At 36.0% G+C, this 19,483-nt stretch overlaps 1 protein-coding gene across 1 annotated transcript in view; it reads left to right on the forward strand.

The window, feature by feature from the left end:
- Positions 1-18,259, forward strand: part of fat3a (FAT atypical cadherin 3a) — a 209,114-nt gene extending 190,855 nt beyond the window's left edge. Inside the window, exons 28-31 of the mRNA XM_067365788.1 lie at positions 5,912-6,022; positions 7,940-7,999; positions 14,759-14,794; positions 16,771-18,259. Coding sequence (XP_067221889.1) covers positions 5,912-6,022; positions 7,940-7,999; positions 14,759-14,794; positions 16,771-17,273 — 710 coding nt within the window. The 3' untranslated portion in view covers positions 17,274-18,259. The remainder of the gene's footprint in view (positions 1-5,911; positions 6,023-7,939; positions 8,000-14,758; positions 14,795-16,770) is intronic.
- The last annotated feature ends 1,224 nt before the right edge of the window (positions 18,260-19,483 follow it).

Genomic DNA, 19,483 nt, shown 5'->3' on the forward strand with positions numbered 1-19,483 from the left:
TATAACAGTAATAATAATTTGCTCAGTATGGCATGATCCGAGCTAAGTGATCATTAAATTTAATCATCATTGGCAGCGCGATTTATTGTAGGCCTAATGCTTTTTTCCTCAGTTGGTCAGAACAAAAGTGGCAGACATGTTAGTTACTTGTTCAGATGATATTTTCCAGTGAAAATTCTTATATTGGTCTTTCTAGATGTAGAATCTGTGATTCTGAAGTGCAGTATCCACACCGGTGCGGTGACTGACAGCAAACATTAGATTAATCCGCGCTGACGAGCTGTGCCGAGGCACAACGCACGTACAACTGTTCCGCATATGACTGCAATCGCATGTTTCAAACAGAGATGGCAACAAAGAGGAAAAATCGCAGACTGCAGCTTTAAATTAAATGTGTATCAATATAATAATAATAATAATATCATATGAATAAAAATGAGTAGTATGTCAAATAGCAGATGAATGATAGTAATGCTGCATGTACAAATTCTAAATGTCAAATACATTTTTGCATATCAATTAAAAAAAAAATTAAAATATCAAAATATACTATTACTATTATTATTATTATATTAAATCCTTCATTATTCATTTTTACAAAACTTTTTGTATATTTGATTGTTTTCTTTCCAATAATATTGCACAAATTCCATCTTTCTTTTATTTACGCTGCTGATAGTCTGTGAATTATTGCTGACATCAGTTGCGCTATGGATGTTAATGTGTATTATAATTGATGCACTGACCCTCTGATTAAAAAAAAAAAAACATTTCTCGCTCCAGGTAAAATCATGCAACTCCTCTCCGCATATCTCACATAGTCGGGTGTGTTTGTACGCATATGTTTATGCCTGTTTCTATGTTTGCCAGTGTGAATTTATCAGACGCTTTGATCAGTTAATGCCTGCCAACTATGAAAAATCCATCTTTCCCTTAACATGTTTTATTTAAATGCTGCATTTAACTGCATTTAACCTCACACAGATCAGAGATTGGCAGAGATCACTGCCATTCCACACACACACACACACACTTGTATCTCAGTAACCCCCCTGAGCTTTTTGCCATGCGCATTTTGATATTCAGACTCTTAATGAACCCAAATATGCCAACGCTAAGAACACCACAGCATTCAAACTGTATGCCAATGCATTGATGGTAAGGCGACCTATGACTGTTTTCAGCGTAGATAACAAAACCTGCTGCCAGATTTCGTGTTATCAGTATATGTAATGGCGGAGCTTTGCACTTTTATCTTCTCAGCTCTGTTTCCTGCTGTGACAGTTTAGGCACAAGCAAAGCTTGTATTTGTCGAAACTGTTTCCACCTGCAGCTTCACACTACCTAAGTTCTTCTTTGTTAGTGCTGTTTTCGGTAAACATCAATTTATACATTCATATGAAGGTTACAGCAAAAAATGGAAAACCTAAATGCAAGTGGAAACAGTTTTAAGTAGTAAAAGCTTTCAATTAATGGTTTATTTAATGTTGCTTTTTGTAAACCAAATCAAAAGTCACTTCATTCGAAAATGACTTGGAAATAGAGCTGTAATCCTATAACTAGACCCATGCGGAATCAGCAGAACTCTACAGAATTGGAATGTATGTTGTTAAAGTTCTACACATCCATTGCCTCTTGTTTATTAATTTATTATTTTATCTCATTATATTTAGGGTTGGGTATCCATATTGGGTTTTTAGTGATTCAGATTCTTATCAATCCCCATTTCTTATCAAAACATTCTGTTCATGAACAAAAATCAGCAGCCTGAAGAACACTTACATGAGGAACTTTCTCCTATGGTTTTAACAAATATGCCACAGCAAAAACAGCTAGATTTACTAATATAAATTTCAAACATGATAAAGACAGGTAAACCGCCAGTAATAAAATAAACAAATTAGCAATAGCACAAATAAATACAACTGAACAAAGTTCAGGTACCAAAACTGAAATCAAATATAATCAAAAATAAAATAACACTGCATAGTTTTCTTTTTACTAATTAAATATAAATGAATACTTATCATAGTATTATTATTTTGTTGTTTGATTAACATTAATGACACAGGCGGCTGCTGTCACTTTAAGAGCTACACAGATCCAATATACTGTTACACATGCCTTTTCTGTCCCTAAGACATAATCGACTGTGTTATTTGGTTGTTTTGATATAATTTTGTGTGTATTTGCCCATTCAAGTGCAAGAAGACCGGAAAGAGGAGAACTCAGTTCAGTATTCGCACACTACATGAGAGGTGGCTTTCTGTGTGCAGCAGAGAAAACAGTGTGTGAATACTGAACTGAGTTCTCTTTTGTGTCTTCCTGTGTTGAATGCTTTAAAATCACATTAAAATGTGCGCACAAGAATCAATAAGTGGAATCGAAATGCGCACCTTATCAAATCCAGGATTCTTGGAAATTTGGAACCGATTGTCGGTACCCAGCCCTAATTATATTATGCTTTCTGCTACCAATAAAAGTTGTATTCCCAGCTCTGTTTAACATTATACTCCACAAAATCCAACAATGTTTTTTTTTTTTCAGAAAAAGTCTGCAGATTCAGCCTAGACCTGCCTCGTTGTTTGCTTTTGCGTTTTGTTTTGTTTAGGTTTTTACATGTTTTATTTCAATTTGTTATATATATATATATATGTACAGCTCTATTTATATATATATATTTAAAACAAGCAAAATAAAGTACACATTTTTGTATATTTTATGTATATTTTGCTCACCAGGGCTTTATTTAATCAAAAATACAGTGAAACAGTAATATTGTGAAATATTATTACCATTTAAAAGAACTATTTTCTGAGTGAATATATGTAAAAAAAAAAAAAAATAAAAAAAAAAATGTATTCTTGTGATCAAAGAATTTTCAGGTTCATTACTCCAGACTTGCACCAGACTTACCTTTGCAAGATAATTTCTTATCATCAATGTGTATCATCTTTTTGTTGTTGTTGTTGTTGAGGAAATCATGATACACTGCAATTAAAAAATTTGGGTTAAGTAATATTTAAAAAAAAATAAATAAATACTAAAATAAGAAGAAAGAAATTAATGATTTAATTCAGCAATGGCATTTTATGTAAATGCTGAAATAAATGCTGTTCATTTGAACTTTATATTCATCAAAGAATCCTGATGAAGCAGCACAACCATTTCTACCTCTGCAAAAAGGCACTGAAAAAACACTGTGAGAGAATACAAAATTTAAAATAAAAATACATTTAAACAAAATACAAAAAGATACAGAATATATAATATATATATATACACTCTAAAAAATGCTGGGTTGGACAAACCCAGCGATTGGGTTGTTTTAACCCAGCAGTTGGGTAAAATGTTGGCCCAACCTGCTGGGTAGTTTAACTTAACTCAACTATTGTTTAAAAATTACAGTATTGCTTACTTAAAATGAACACAAAATATCTTGAAAATTAACATGTATTAATATGTTTAATAAATGAACATTAACCCAACTGCTGGGTTAAAACAACCCAATCGCTGGGTTTGTCCATTTTCAACCCAACTTGGGTTGTTTTTAACCCAGCATTTTTTAGAGTGTATAAATATATTATATATTCTGTATCTTTTTGTATTTCGTTTAAATGTATTTTTATTTTAAATTTTGTATTCTCTCACAGTGTTTCTTCAGTGCCTTTTTTGTTTTGTTTTCATTTCTTATCCAAGGTGACTTACAGCAGATGTAGTTTGGAATATTGCTTTGAGATAAAGCTTGTTACTCTCCAGCTGATGACGAGTGAGACAGTATCTCTCCTGTTCCTCGGACAGATCTTTATTAGGAATGAACTCAACTTTTATCTTAACTGAAACCGTTATTAATAATACCCCAAACCATCTCAAACAAAACTTTTAAATACACACAAATGTTTGGGGTCTGTACGATGTTTTTGAAAGAAGCCTCTTGCTCTCAAAAATACAGTAAAAACAGTAGTATTATGACAAATTAGTACAATTTAAGTAACTGCTTTCTATTTTAATGTATTTTAAACTGTAATGTATTCCTGTGATCAAAGCTGAATTTTCAGCATCATTACTCCAGTCTTCAGTGTCACATGATCCTTCAGAAATCATTCTAATATGATGATTTGCTGCATAATATTTTTGTGGAAACATTTTTCTTTTTATTCTTTGATAAATAGAAAGTTCAAAAGAACAAGATTTATTTGAAATAGAGAAGTTTGTAACATTCTAAATGTCTTTACTGTCACTTTTGATCAATTTAATGCATCCTTGCTGCATAAAAGTATTAAATTCTTTTAAAACATAACATAACTTTATATCCTGAAGGACCAATAATCAGATTGTAACTGGCATTTTTATCTATCTCTTGCCGTTTTTATGTACATTATTCATCAGGCAATCTGTGAACGGCTCATGGGAGTGCTTTTGAGAGTAAAAACAAAGAGAAAATTTCCTTAAAAGACATAAATCTTTACATCGATAAACACTGAGAGAAAAGCGGTTATGGAAGTATGTATATGGGGTCCGTTCAGAGGAGAAGCTGATGGCAAAAGCCCTTCTCCCTCTGGCATTAAAATTCCCCCATCTGAACCAGTGGCGTGCAGTGGTGTTCTGAAATGAGGAGGCACATTTTTTTTTTTTTTTATGAATCAATGTAAATTCATGTGCATTACTCTTAAAGTTGACACATCTTCCTTGTTAAATAAACATTACTTTATAGTACACCAAAAAAAAAACAAAATACAATTCTATTTTGTAATTTTATATTGACAATGTAATGTTCTCAGAACCAAGTCAGCCTCATCAAGTTAGTGTTTTAAGCATTTCTACATTCATTCCAAAATAATAACTGAAGGCAATAATAATATAAACAATATATTTTATTTGTGTATTGTGGTTTTTCTTTTTAATTGTCAACCTAGGATATTTTGGATCATCAGTCATGCTCCTTAAACACTGTCTGTCACAGACACGAATTGTATTTTTAATCCAAACTGATTGCACTAAAAACCCCGCAGTCATCATGCTTTCAGGCCATTTCAAGTTTGATTTTGACGTGACATAAAGCGGTGATATGTAACTGTGATCTGTTTACTTACTTTTCGATTAGTCTTCCGATTGACGCCATTATTTGTTCAGCCAAACTGACGCGCGGAACGCGCACGTCAACGAGAGGCGGGATTTATCGCACAAGCCAATCATATCCAATCACAACTAATTACATCCAATCATAGCGCGATGGAGACATTGCCTCCTCTCACGTGACTTTCCCCCATTCATTCTCAATTACCCCCCACAAAACCCACCGCACGCCGGGGTTCTGATGATTTTCTATAGATTCCTATGAGAGGAAAGGGAGGCATGACTCCTCTGTGTAACTTTACCTGTGGGTGTCGCTGTTGGGCAGTGTTCCTTAAGAAATAAGCATGACTTGCGCTGTTTTTAATGTCATAATTTTTCATATTTGTGTTGTTTTATATGTAATATGGATTATTTTCTCATCCTATTTTTTTTTTTTTTTTTTGAGGAGGCACTGCCTCCCTTGCCTACTCGGAGGAAACGTCCCTGATCTGAACCCTCTGAGGCTTTTTACCGCTTATAATTACTTCATTTTTCATTTCCTTGTGGTTTGTGGTGTCCTCCATTAAAACCCTCTTAGGTCTTAAAAATCTCCACCTGTGAAATGCAAAGTGAGACAATTATATTCAGCTGTTATAAGCAGCTGTTTCCATGACACTGTTAAAGGAAAGATCAAAGGAAAAAATTGTCCTGGAAAAGAAAGAAATTAAAAGGCAAACATCAGAGAAGGGAGTTGGAATGGCATGGAAATTGGCCCACAGCTGTGAATAAAGTGTGTGTGTGTTTATTGAAAGTTATGGAGGTTGTAATTGGTTGACATGCTGATTTTTGTGTTTAGGTAAAGTGGATTTGCTAGAGGAGGTCACATGTTTCTCTGGCAGTAACAAGGGCAGCAACTCAGAGGTCCAATCACTGAGCTCCTTTCAGTCTGATTCCTGTGATGATAACGGTAAGATCCTGTGTGTGTGTGTGTGTGTGTGTGTGTGTGTGTGTGTGTGTGTGTGTGTGTGTGTGTGTGTGTGTGTGTGTGTGTGTGTGTGTGTGTGTGTGTGTGTGTGTGTGTGTGTGTGTGTGTGTTTGTTTACTGTTGTTCCTACTCATTGAGAAAATATAAAACAACATGCGTCTTTCTTCAGGACTCTTCATACAGTCATTCTCATCATCATTTTGTAAATGTAGTGAATGTTTTAGATCAGAATGGTTGTTGGAGGTGTGTGTGTGTTTATTTTATTATTCATTTAAAAAAAAAAAAAAAAGTTTTTGTGCATATTTACAAGTAATTGCCCAGCTGTCCCCAGCACCTGCATTCAAAATTCTCTGCCGCCACCCCTGCTACCCAATAAATACTTTTAATATTATTAAAGACTCGTTGGGCAGTTTATTTCCACTTTTAGAACATTATTTTCATCTTTATTGAAAATAAATGCCTTTCTGATGTGATATGTGATGGGAAAATAGAGAAGAGTGAGCTCGGCAAAAGGCAGATTCGAACCCACAGCGATCGCGATAAAAGCCAGGACTGCAAGCCAACAATTTACTGCTGCGTCACTGAAGACGTTGAACTTCGCACAACTTCTGTTACACTTGATATATACTGTAATAACGAGTTATTCTGTTGAAATAACGATTTACTATTTTGAAATAATGACATGTCAAAATAACGAGATATTATGTCGAAATAACAACTCATGTCGAAATAACGACTAATGTTGAAATAAGATGTCGAAATGATTTATGTCAAAATAATGAATATTATGTTGAAATAACGACTTAATATTTCGAAATAATGAGTTATGTTGAAATAACAAGATATTATGTCGAAATAACAACTCATGTCGAAATAACGACTAATGTTGAAATAAGATATGTCGAAATAACGATTTATGTCAAAATAACGAGATATTAGATTGAAATAACGACTTAATATTTCGAAATAACGAGTTTTGTCGAAATAACGAGATATTATGTCAAAATAACAACTAATGTCGAAATAACGACTTATGTTGAAAAAAGATGTCGAAATAACGATTTATGTCAAAATAACAAGATATTATGTTGAAATAATGACTTAATATTTTGAAATAATGTTATGATGTCGAAATAACGAGATATTTTGTTGAAATAACAAGTTATGTCGAAATAACGACTTGTTGAAATAACGAGATACGTTGAAAAAACAACTTAACTTAACTCGAAATAATGACTTAATATCTCGATATAACGAGTTATGTTGGAATAACGATTTATGATGTCAAAATAATGACTTAATATCTCGATATAAAGAGTTATGTCGAAATAACAATAAGTTATTTATAAATGTGCGTTTTCAACATTGGTCCGTGTAATTTACATTGTAGAATAAAACATTCATGTATTGTCAAGTTATGTTTACCACAAAAATATTGGTCTGTTTTATCTGTCTCTACCCATTTTTTTTTTAAGGTTCTTTAATTGACATCGGCAAAAATAAATAAATTAAAAAAAAATAGTTTCACGTTAAATATGACATTGTAGTGACTCTAAGTTACTCTAATCTTGTAAATACGATTATTCTGATTTGAATGAAGCAAGTGCGGATGTGAATTTGTGTGTTGGTCACATCACCACCATCTCTCCTCAGATTCGCTGGAATGATGCCATGCTTGCCTTTCATTGGTCACAGCTAAATTCATCAGCAGCCAATCAGGGCACAGAAGCTTCTGCAGTGGACCAACAGTGTTACAGATATTGTGGAGTTGATTCTTCGGTTTGATTAGTCTGTGGGTTCGTTTGGTTCTTCTGTGTGTGCGTGTGTGTGTGTGTGTGTGTGTGTGTGTATGTGTGTGTGAAAGTTTCTGACTGGTCTTCATTGCTTTCTCTTTCCAAGCTTCCATAGTGACGGTAATTCGGCTGGTCAATGATGCAGTCGACACGATTGAGAATGAAGGTACTCTTTCCCACCGCTGGATTCTGAAGCATCTTCCTTAAAATCGCTTGAAGACACATGCACCAATCTTTAAACTTGTACTCACACTCCAAACAAACACACACTCTCTTTCTTTGTCTCTCTCTTTTTTTTTTCTTGTCTACACACATACACATCTACTTTACACTCTACATGTGAACCATAGACCTTTATTAGGGCTGTCATATCAAATTATGCTGTATGCAGAGTAAACATTTGAAGTATTGGTGATTAAGTGCATATCAGTATTTCATAGAAAATTCCCTCAAGTAAAGAAAATTCAAATTTTATTTTGCCGCCATTTCACATTAATATGTTTTATAACGCATTTAATTTTTATAATCATCCACAATTAGTTTAAATTGAGAGCCCCCATTTTAATATAAATATTATTATGACTACAAACTAACCCAAACCCTTTCCCTTAAAAGAAAACTTTTTGAACTTTTAGTCATTATAATTTTATATATTTTATAAAATTTATGTATTTTAAAATTGATATATTTTAAAGAATTTTTAAATCCTCAAAGGGTTTTTTCAGGTTTAGCTTGTTTCTTCTTGCTTTTTTCTACAAAATATAGTTAAGTACAATGCCAAAATGTGTGTGTGTGTGTGACAGCATTACTCATGAGGAGAAGCATCACCCCAGTCAGCAAGATGATACAGCAAACACACACACACACACACACGAGTGAGTGCTCAAAAAAATTTCTCTGAGAAACACACACCTACAAAAATATCCCCAGATCATACATTGCCCTCAACGGAAGAGACCAAATCTTGCAAACACACACACACACACACACACACGTTTGAAGTTGTAAAAAACAAAAAAATCTTTTCAAGTGAATCTTCAAAGCTAGACATGCTAAAGTAATGTAGGCTGATGAGCTTGTTTGAGCTTTTCCACTTGTCCTTTGATTTAGAGGTTGTAAATCTAACAAACTTCTGAATCTTGAAACTAGTTCATGCCGAGACATTTCAAAACTAGTTCATATTTACATATTTTAAAACCATTCCTTCATATTGTCAGAGTAATGCTTCATCTGTATATTTAAAAGATCCATGGAGTAATATTTGTTTCTTTGACCGATACAAAGGAGATCTCTTTGCATAAGCATTCCCATTTTTCATTTCAGATGTAATGTGCTTTAAAGCAGGGTTGTTTTAGTATTATTTATACACTGTTAAACTACCTCCTAATTCAAAATATGAATAAATAGTATTAGCAATTTTATGTGTTTTTGTAATTTTTATTAGTTTGTTAATTTTAATATTTTTATTAGGGCTGTCTGTAGATAAACAGGACCACTTATTTGTACATCTATAAATGGACTCACGCCTGCTTACTGTACAACTCCTGTACGTCACTGCAGTCGTTTACCTTGATTGCAATCCTTATCCCATTTTGCACGCTTCTGTAATTTATTTGTATCCAATTTGTATCTCATTAAGAATTTTGAATTAATCAATCAGTTATTTTAGTGCTTCAGCATTAAAGTTATTTCAACGTTTCTAATTTTTGTTTGTTTTTCATCTAATATTTATATTTTATTTGATTTCAAACTGTTTTTATAGTTTGAGTTTTAGTTAACAATAACAACATAGCTTTAAAGTGGACAAAAATACTTCTGCACCTTTAAAACCAGCACACAATGACATACTCCCCCGGTTTCACAGACGAGGCTTAAGCTAGTCCTAGACTAAAATGCATGTTTGGGCTTTTTTAACTGAAAGCAACTTGCTCTGACAGATCTTAAAATATGTCAGTGCCATTGTTTTGTCTCAAGATGCACACCAGTAATGTTTTTTTTCTAGTCTGCGTTTATAAAAGATACTTAAATGCCCTAAAGGAACTAAGGTCTAATCCTGGCTTAGTCTAAGCCAGGGCTCGTCAACTGGCGGCCTGCGGGCCCGCCATTCATCTTCATCCGGCCCGCGGCACCTCAGTCTCCCTCCTCCTCTTTTCCTGGTGGTGCGGCTAAATTTGGTTAGATACGTGGCCGCAGTGGCGCCTGCAGCTGTACGGATATATATATACATTTGTTCGTACCATGCACGCTCCTCCGACTGACCCGAGAAATGTTTTCCGTGCGAATATTTCAGCAGTTATTATGTGTCCCGTATTTCTGTCGACTATATTTTCCGTGAATTGGACAAACGCGCTTGCATAGCGATCTTAAATTATCTGGATTAATTCAGACTGCTCTGTTTCTGAATCATCTGAAGTTGTTTCACAGTCAGTAACAACAAATACAGAACAAATAGTGCTGTTTTCAGGCCTTTCACTAGTTTTCTTTGATCTAGGGTTGGGCGATGTCCCCCAAATTGGCAGTTGACGATGTTTACAGTAAAACATCGTGATGGACGACGATATCGTTGGGGGTGGGGGGGGGGGTATTTTAATTTTTCGTTATTATATAATTATTATTCATTATTTTACTTTATTATTTTATCCCTTTGACGTGTACGATCACACCGGTGTGATTAGAACGTTCAGTGCATCACGTGATCAATTGCCAAATTCAAATGTAGCACTTTTCATATATCACAAATATGCAGTGTTTTCAACCACATAATGTTTATTTTAGATTTCTGATGTTTAAATACATATAAGATGTTGTGAATCCAACAGAACCTGCGGCACAAACTAACATGGCGACGCCCATAAAGTGTATAGCTCAACTAACGCAATCATTATAAAGTTGTTTAAACAGCAAAACACATCCACTTTCACATATTTGACAATCGGAATATCAGATATTTCATGTTATAGTTAACAAATTAGTGAATATTTTGAATAAAAAAGGAAAACTGAAATAAAAGCAGATCATCAGTCATACAGCGCTGCAGTGTGTGACATGACAAGCAATGACGCGTCACCATGGAAACCATAAAGTGATACATTCTAAATAACGGTCGCCTTGAAAAACTCACGCTGGGGGGTCAGCCAGAATATTTTAAACTTACATGTGAAAGGGTTATTTTATTTCTCAACTAATGACTCATCCAGGCTTTCCAATAGGTTGCACGTAAGGGGAATAAAAGGGGCGGGGCGGGGGGCGTCTCTCCATCGTGATGTCGGTCAGCCATCACGATGGACGATGATATCGTCCATCGGCACAACCCTACTTTAAACTACGCAGCACGGCCCAGTGGATAACGGAACGAAAGCTTAAAGGAGCTGTGTTTATTCCTGGTCACCATTATTAAACAGTATTGCAACATCAAGTGAGATTAGCGTTTCAAATTGACACACACCTCTCGGTTACAAACTACAAATCACTCGATAATTAAACTAGTTTTAAATCGGATGAAACAGCCAACATTCCCAACAGGACTGATAAGAAAAACAGGAGAAACGTGCCATGAATGAAGTTAAAAGGCTTTTAAATCCCAAAATCACCGCACTAGCACACAAACTTTTACCATGAATAAACTGTAGTAAATTTGTTTGTGGAAATGTGGAAAATGTATTTTGAAAACAATGTTATAGCCATTTATATCGCAAAATTTATTAGGTAGGTAGGGGAATATATAATTTATGTATTTGTTAAGGTGTAGTTTGTACCTGTGTTTAGGCGTTTTTTTATTGACCTATATAACATATCATAATATAATATCATTTGACTGTGGTAGTGAGTAGCCATGTATGGTTTTACCTGTGGTTACTAAGTCTCACCGTGAGAATATTTTCATTTAAGCCTAATAATTAATAAAATCATTTTTACCAATAAGACCTCCCCCTCAACTTTTTGATTTGATAATCTGGCCCTCGAATGAAAATACTTGAAGAGCCCTGGTCTAAGACCTGTCTGTGAAACCAGGCCATTATCCATCTATTGCTAATGGACTTAGTTTATGATTAGTTTATGCTCTCATTTGTCAACTAAATAGCTTATTTTGTGTCTGTGGTTTCTTTTATATTAGCTAAAGATTGCTTTATGTATGTTTTAGTTGATATACACAATCTGTAAAGTGATCCAGTATTTTTAGTCCAGAAAGTTCAGTTCTATTTTGTAGGACAAAGATTTTAACCTAATTTGTTGAATGGAGTAGTTTGTATGGCTCTGAGGCACTGTAACAGCTTGTTGTTATTGCTTGTTTTTCTGCTCAGTAATGGACTACAGACTCACTTACTTTTCTTGGTCCACATTTAAATGACATTTCAACACTAACTTAATCACATTCATTCAAACACACACCAATGAAGATCAAACATGGGCACTTTAATAAGCTGGGAAGGAATGCGCACATCACTGTTCTCTCTCACTTTTTAGTCTCTATTGCTTTCTGTTTTCTCTTACCCTTACAACTATTTACCATGGCAATTATAATTTCTCTAATATAGCCTACCAGTTAATGTTACTATTAAACAAATATTTGTATTTCATAGTAACAATAAACTGTATAAGCAGCATTCTTGTCATGAGTGAAGCATCATTTTTTATTATTGCTCATGCTTGGTGTTAGTCATTTGAACAAACACTAGCCCTAAATATTCAAATTTGGTCCATATTAAGCGATCAGCTCTTCAGCTAAAAGCAACCACCCAGGAAACACCCTAGTAACCGCATAGTAACAGGCTAAAAAACAACTGCATGGCAACACCCTGGTAACATCTTGGAATTAATTATATATGAATATTGAATTGAGTTCTCTTTTGTGTCTTCTTGCGCCTGAATGGGCAAATACACACAAAATTGATACTATATCCTCGTAAACACAATCGGTTGTCTTAAAGGGTTAGTTATCCCATAATTTAGGGTGCGTTCACACTTGGTTCGTTTGGTTCATTTGGTCCGGACCAAAGAAGAAAAAAAGACATTTAGTCCTGGTCCGGTTAGCATCCACATTGGCAATTTTATCACTGAACCAAAAGATACCGAACCTTAAGGCATAGGGATACATTCACAACGTAATTGGTCGGATTTTATGACGTATTGCCTATTTTGAGACGGAACTTACCGAACATCCAAAACAATGCTGTTTTCTGAGGTAAATGCGCTCGTTGTGTGTGCGTATCGGTGCGTAGCCTGCATGTGATGGTATTTTGACTAGCTGGGTACTCGTGAAAAGCTTATAAGATGTGTAAAGGAATCAAAACACCGGCGGGAATCCATCTGCCACACACACAAACGATCTGCTGCGTGAAGATGCGCGTCTGATGCCTGTCATTAGCAAACTCGCGTCTGTGACGAGAAAAATTAACATGTGTGAGGATTCTGTCCTTTTTAGGGTCTCGTATTCCTGTTTTTGGTTCAGTTACATGTCTTTGGTCCATGTTGCGTTCATATATCATTCGAACCGCACAAGAGTTTGTTTGGAAGCAGACCGACACCCATCTTTTCAGCGGTCTCGGTCCGCTTGTTTGGTGCGCACCAGGGTTGGCAGCGTTCACATATGTTCAAATGAACCGCACTAACCGAGCAATCGCACCAGGGTTCGTTTTAATCGAACCAAACATGACAAGTGTGAACGCACCCTTACTCACCTTCAAGCCATTCTAGGTGTATATGTCTTTCTTCTTTCAGCCAAACACTGTCAGAGTTATATTTAAAAATATAATGGCTCTTCCAAGCTTTATAATGGGAGTGAATAGTAACTTGGATTTTAAGCTCAAAAAAGTTATGTTATTTTTTTTAATAATGGCCTTCTGAAATTAGGCATTGTGTTTTTGTAAAAAAAAAAAAAAAAAAAGTCATATTTCTAACTTTATAAGCTGTAATCACTAGCTTTTAGTCACGGCTGTATGTAAGTTGAGTTCCAGTGGAAGAGTGACCTCTGACCCAACGTATGACGTAGGATGTAGGAGTAGCATAAGGTTATGCGAGAGTAAAGGGCTCTCAAAATCCAAGATACTAATCACTCCCATTATGAACGTTGGATGAGCCAGGATATTTTTTAATATAACTCCAATTGTGTTTGGCTGAAAGAAGAAATTCAGATACATATACAGTATGTTGGATATCAGTATAACAGTATATTGGATCCGTGCAGCTCTTAAAGTGACAGCAGCCTAATAAACCTGCTGCTGTCTGTTGTCATTAATGTTAAACAAAAGAAAATCACTCACTGATCTTGACTGAATAACATGTGTATCTTTAATAAGGATTCGTATATATTGAATTAATAAAAAGAAAACTGTGCAGTGTTGTTTTACATTTGATTTCAATTCCTGTGCCTGAAATGTATTCAGTTGTATTTATTTGTGCTATTGCTTATTCATTTATTTGTTCTTAATTTAATGGTTTACTTGTCTTCAATTATGTTTGAACTTTATATTAGTTAGTCTAATTGTTTTGTCTGCGGTATTTTTGTTAAAACAAAAGGAGAAGGTTCCTCATGTAAGTGTTCTTTAGGCTGCTGATTTTTGTTCATGGTATTCAGCTGCAACAGAATGTTTTGCTAAATATGTTTTGTTTTAGTTTTTTTTTACCTTATTGGAATCGATAAGAATTGGAATCAATAAGAAAAATTGGAATCGCTAAAATTCGCTAAAATTTCCAAACCTAGGTATCAAATGCACCAGAATAACACAAAACACACAGAAATACATGCATATATCTAAAGGATAAATGTTAGGTATGGCTTCCAAACCACACTCCTCTACATGCAATGTTAATGCATTTGAATATGATGTTTGTACATAAACACAGTTCAGGGTGTAGGATGGGTTTGGTGCTGACCCAAAAATCTGTCTTTCTCTCTCTGTCTTTCTGCTTCATTTCTGCCTGCCAGTGTCCGTTATGGATCAAGGTCAAAACTTCAACAGAGGTGATTCACATTCTCTCTTTCCTTCTGCTTTGTTCAGCTAAATCTCCCGGAGTTCTTGCCCTCCTTCCTTTTCAGACTTTGTTCTCTGTCTATTCCTCCCTCTCTCGCTTTCCGTATTGCTGACAAACTGAGCTATTGCATTCTGGGAAGTGTCACATCATCCAGCAGCGAGATGCTCTTTGTCGACACGCGCACACACACACACGCACACATCAGAGTACCTGCAGTCCTCTGTCACCCCTTTCCTCTCTTTTTCGTCTGTCTCTTCCCCCGCAGTGCTTCCATTGCTGACTTTGTGTTTTCTTTTGTTTGATATTGATGTTTTCTGATAGTGAGGATTAGGTTGTGTACAGTGTGTGTGTGTGTGTGTGTGTGTGTGCGTGTGTTTGTATGCGTCCCTGCGCTTCTGTGTTTCATGCATCGCTGCATGCAATCCTCACCCTCATTTATTTTGATTTGCATTTTTGATGAATGTTTCGCTTCTGTCAACAACATGTCCTCTGAACTTTGACCTCTTGTCCTGGCTGTGTCTTCAATCACCTTGCAGGCATGTCCACTCACTCCAGCAAGACCTGCATGTGGAGATGTTCAGTATAATGTTTCTGTCCCAAAACCTCCAAATACGCATCACAAATAGGCATCTCAGACCCATTTGAAAAACATGCTTGTGACAACATTTCTGGGCAATCTCTCACAATTTTGAGGAATTGCTAGTAAATTTCACAAATAATTGGCAAGTAAGTAGCATTAAATTAAAGATGAAAATTTGTAGTAGAAAGACTGAAATAGTATGTTCTTGTAAAATGTACTCAAACAATCCTTGTTTCACTTACAATTTCAGAATAGTTTCAGCATAGTTTACTAATTATGCACTATGGTAAAAGTGTTTTGAAATCATAACAACAGTATTGTGCAAGGAACCCCATGAAAATAAGTCTTTATTAAAGGGTTAGTTCACCCAAAAATGAAAATTCTGTCATAAATTACTCAACCTCATGTCATTTCACACCTGTAAGACTTTCGTTCATCTTCGGAACACAAATTAAGATATTTTTGATAAAATCCGATGGCTATCCGATGGATAATTAACACTTTCAATGCCCAGAAAAAGTTACTGAAGACATTTAAAACAGTTCATGTGACTACAGTGGTTCAACCTTAATGTTATGAAGCGACAAGAATACTTTTTGTGTGCCAAAAAAACAAATTAATGACTTTATTCAACAATATCTAGTGATGGGAGATTTCAAAACACTGCTTCATGAAGCTTTGAAGCTTTACGAATCTTTTGTTTAAAATCAATGGTTCGGAGCGTGTATCAAACTGCCAAAGTCACATGATTTCGGTAAACGAGGCTCCGTTACGTAATAAGTGTTTCGAAATTTCAATGGTTCACCACTGGGGGGCGTGACTTTGGCAGTTTGATACACGCTCTGAAGCTTTTTGGCCATCTGAATGTGTAAATTATCTCACAATCAATGGAGGCCTCACTGAGCCATCAGATTTTATCAAAAAATATCTTAATTTGTGTTCTGAAGATGAACGAAGGTCTTATGGGTGTGGAACAACATGAGGGTGAGTAATTAATAACAGAATTAATTTTTTAGGTGAATTAACCCTTCAACCATTAATCTGCTTTTATAATCATAATTTGTGTAAACAGGAATGTTTTTTTTTTTTTTACTACCACTAGTGTTCATTACAACTGGAAACTGCAGTGAATTGTATATATAGGTAAAAGTTTAGAGTTTTACTAAATTGTAAATAAATGCATGTTTTTCCAATGAGCATAGGTTGCAAATGGGACATGCTACAGTCTCGCAAAGTGCGTCATTTGGGACAGGACTGAGATCTAACCTGTTAACCCCCTTCAGAATGGTCGAGCATGCAGCCCTACATGATTCTGTACCTACCGAAGGACCCCATTGGTTGTTTGTTTACTCTGTTTACTAACTTCCTGTCTCCTGTCTCTCCAGCATACCACTGGGACACTTCCGATTGGCTGCCGAGCACACGCCTACCTGACATCGAGGAAGTTCCCACCTACGAGACGGGTGAAGTGGGCGTGACTTTAGAATCTGACTATTACCTCGGTGGATTCGATATCGACAGTGATTACCCACCTCCTCAGGAGGAGGAGTTTATGTCCCAGGACCAGCTTCCCCCACCCCTTCCCACCGAGGAATACGACACCTCACCCGCCAATCAACTTGCCTCCAGAGAGAGCACGCTGAGCGGGGACCGCAAGCCCCGCCCACACTTCCACCCCAGTCAATACCTGCCCCCGCATCAGCTGCCACTCGGCTCCGCGGGGGAGGAGTTTAGCACTTTTACAGGCAGGGAGGAGCGCCTGTCCATCAACGCCTCCTCTGCCTCCGACGTTTCCTCTGCACCCTGTGGGTTCGAAGACTCTGAGACGGGAGGAAGCTTGGATAGTTTGGAGGACATGCACCCACATACGCAGCAGACTGAGGTCTGACACGCCATCGAAAACTAAAGACGCAGTTACTGACGTTAGCTGGATGTGTTTTCAGACATAAAAGACATTAAACTCTCCCATCTGTCAGTGCTCGTGAGAATAAAGCGAGACGGATGCAGCAGACACGGTCTGAGGACTGCCGACACCACAGACAGAATCTCAGCGCTGCCCTCTGCATGAGCAGCCCACATATAAAAGCACAGGACGAGGCGAAAGTGTTGTCATGGGTGGAGACCTTACGATTAAAGCAACAAGAGACGTAATATCGAGCGGAGACCATTGATCTGTAGATGTGTTTTCAGAAATCGCCTGGTGCATTTCATTGCTCCTTCCAGTTCCTTATCTGTTTGGTGCTGCCCTTTGTGAGTTTAAAATCTAAAACCTTGTGAGCTGCCTACGTAGACAGCTTTATGCTGCCTTTTAAGATTCATCCAAATTCTGTTTAAATCTTTATTTGGAATTTCACAAAAATTCAAACTTTTTTAATTACACCTTTTAAAAACAAAGCCTACAATTACATGTAACAAAGAATGAAAATCAACAATATACTAATAATAATACCTAACCTAAATAAAAAAATAAAAAAAAAACAGCATACAGCAGTGAACTCTTTAAAATTATAAGGTGGTGTCACACATATTTTTCCCAGAATGGGAAAAAAAAAAAAGTAATTCAAGATGGCGGACAAGTCGAGTATGTCAAGTGTCGACTATAAATATACTTGTATTTCATTCAATACAAAAAAAATAAATAAATAAAATTAAAATAGTTACATATAAGTTTTAAAATGACTCTTAGGCAATATCTATGTGTGATACATGTTTTTATTTGTTGTTAGCATCATGCTCTACATTTTTGCTGAAGAAAAAAAAAGGTGGTTTGCTGGTCTTAGCTGGTTTAAACTAGTTTAAAGGGTTAGTTCACCAAAAAACGTTCCACACCCGTAAGACCTTCGTTCATCTTCAGAACACAATATTTTTGATGGCTCAGTGAGGTCTCCATTGACAGCAAGATAATTAACACTTTCAAATGCCCAGAAAGCTACTTAAGACATATTTACAACAGTTCATGTGACTACAGTGGTTCAACCGTAATGTTATGAAGCGACGAGAATACTTTTTGTGTGCCAAAAAAAAAACTAAATAAGGATTTTATTCAACAATATCTAGTGATGGGCGATTTCAAAACACTGCTTCGTGAAGCTTTACGAATCTTTTGTTTCGAATCAGTGGTTCAGAGTGCGAATCAAACTGTCAAAGTCACGTGATTTCAGTAAACGAGGCTTTGTTACTTTATAAGACTTTCAAAATTTCAATGGTTCACCACTGGCGGGTGTGACTTTGGCAGTTTGATACACGCTCCGAACCACTAATTCGAAACAAAAGATTCGTAAAGCTTCACGAAGCAGTGTTTTGAAATCGCCCATCACTAGATATTGTTGAATAAAGTCATTATTTTGTCTTTTTTCTACACAACAAGTATTCTCATCTCTTCATAACATTAAGGTTGAACCACTGTAGTCACATGAACTGAAAGTGTTAATTATCTTGCTGTCAATGGAGGCCTCACTGAGCCATCAGATTTTATCAAAAATATCTTGTGTTCTGAAGATGAATGAAGGTCTTACAGGTGTGGAACGACATGAGGGTGAGTAATTAATGACAAAAAAATTTTATTTTTGGGTGAACTAACCCTTTAACATTTCTCTCAGCCCAAAGAGCCCAAACCCCCTATAAAACCCTCAAAAAAGACCTCAGCGCTGGGAGACCAGCCAGCCATGTTAGGCTGGTTTAAGCAAGTTTCAGCAAATTATGATTCAGTTGATTTGCTTTCATTGTAGACCATTCCAAATCACTCACTTATGAGGGACCATTTTAGTTCGGATGCCACCTTAAAAGGCAGCTCACTAGGTTTTGGAACAGAACACGAATATGAATCTGTTTTCTACAAATAGTCAAAAAGCACACGTTTTCTGTATCTTCCCAAAATGTAGGGGGTTTTATTTGTTTGTTTGTTTGTTTTGTTTTAATGCATTGACTTTTTTTGCACTAAACCGATGGACGATACAGTCAGATTTACAGTGGCCCTGTCTGAAATGATTCTGTCATGCCATATTTAAGTCCCTGGACTGGTAGCAACGTCGTCTTTTGTGCGAAGCATTAATCGGATCCTGAATAGCACTATTTTTCAAGCTGATCATTTTCGATGCG

The sequence above is a fragment of the Chanodichthys erythropterus genome, chromosome 17 (assembly GCF_024489055.1).
Source record: "Chanodichthys erythropterus isolate Z2021 chromosome 17, ASM2448905v1, whole genome shotgun sequence".
NCBI classification, from domain to species: Eukaryota; Metazoa; Chordata; class Actinopteri; order Cypriniformes; family Xenocyprididae; genus Chanodichthys; species Chanodichthys erythropterus.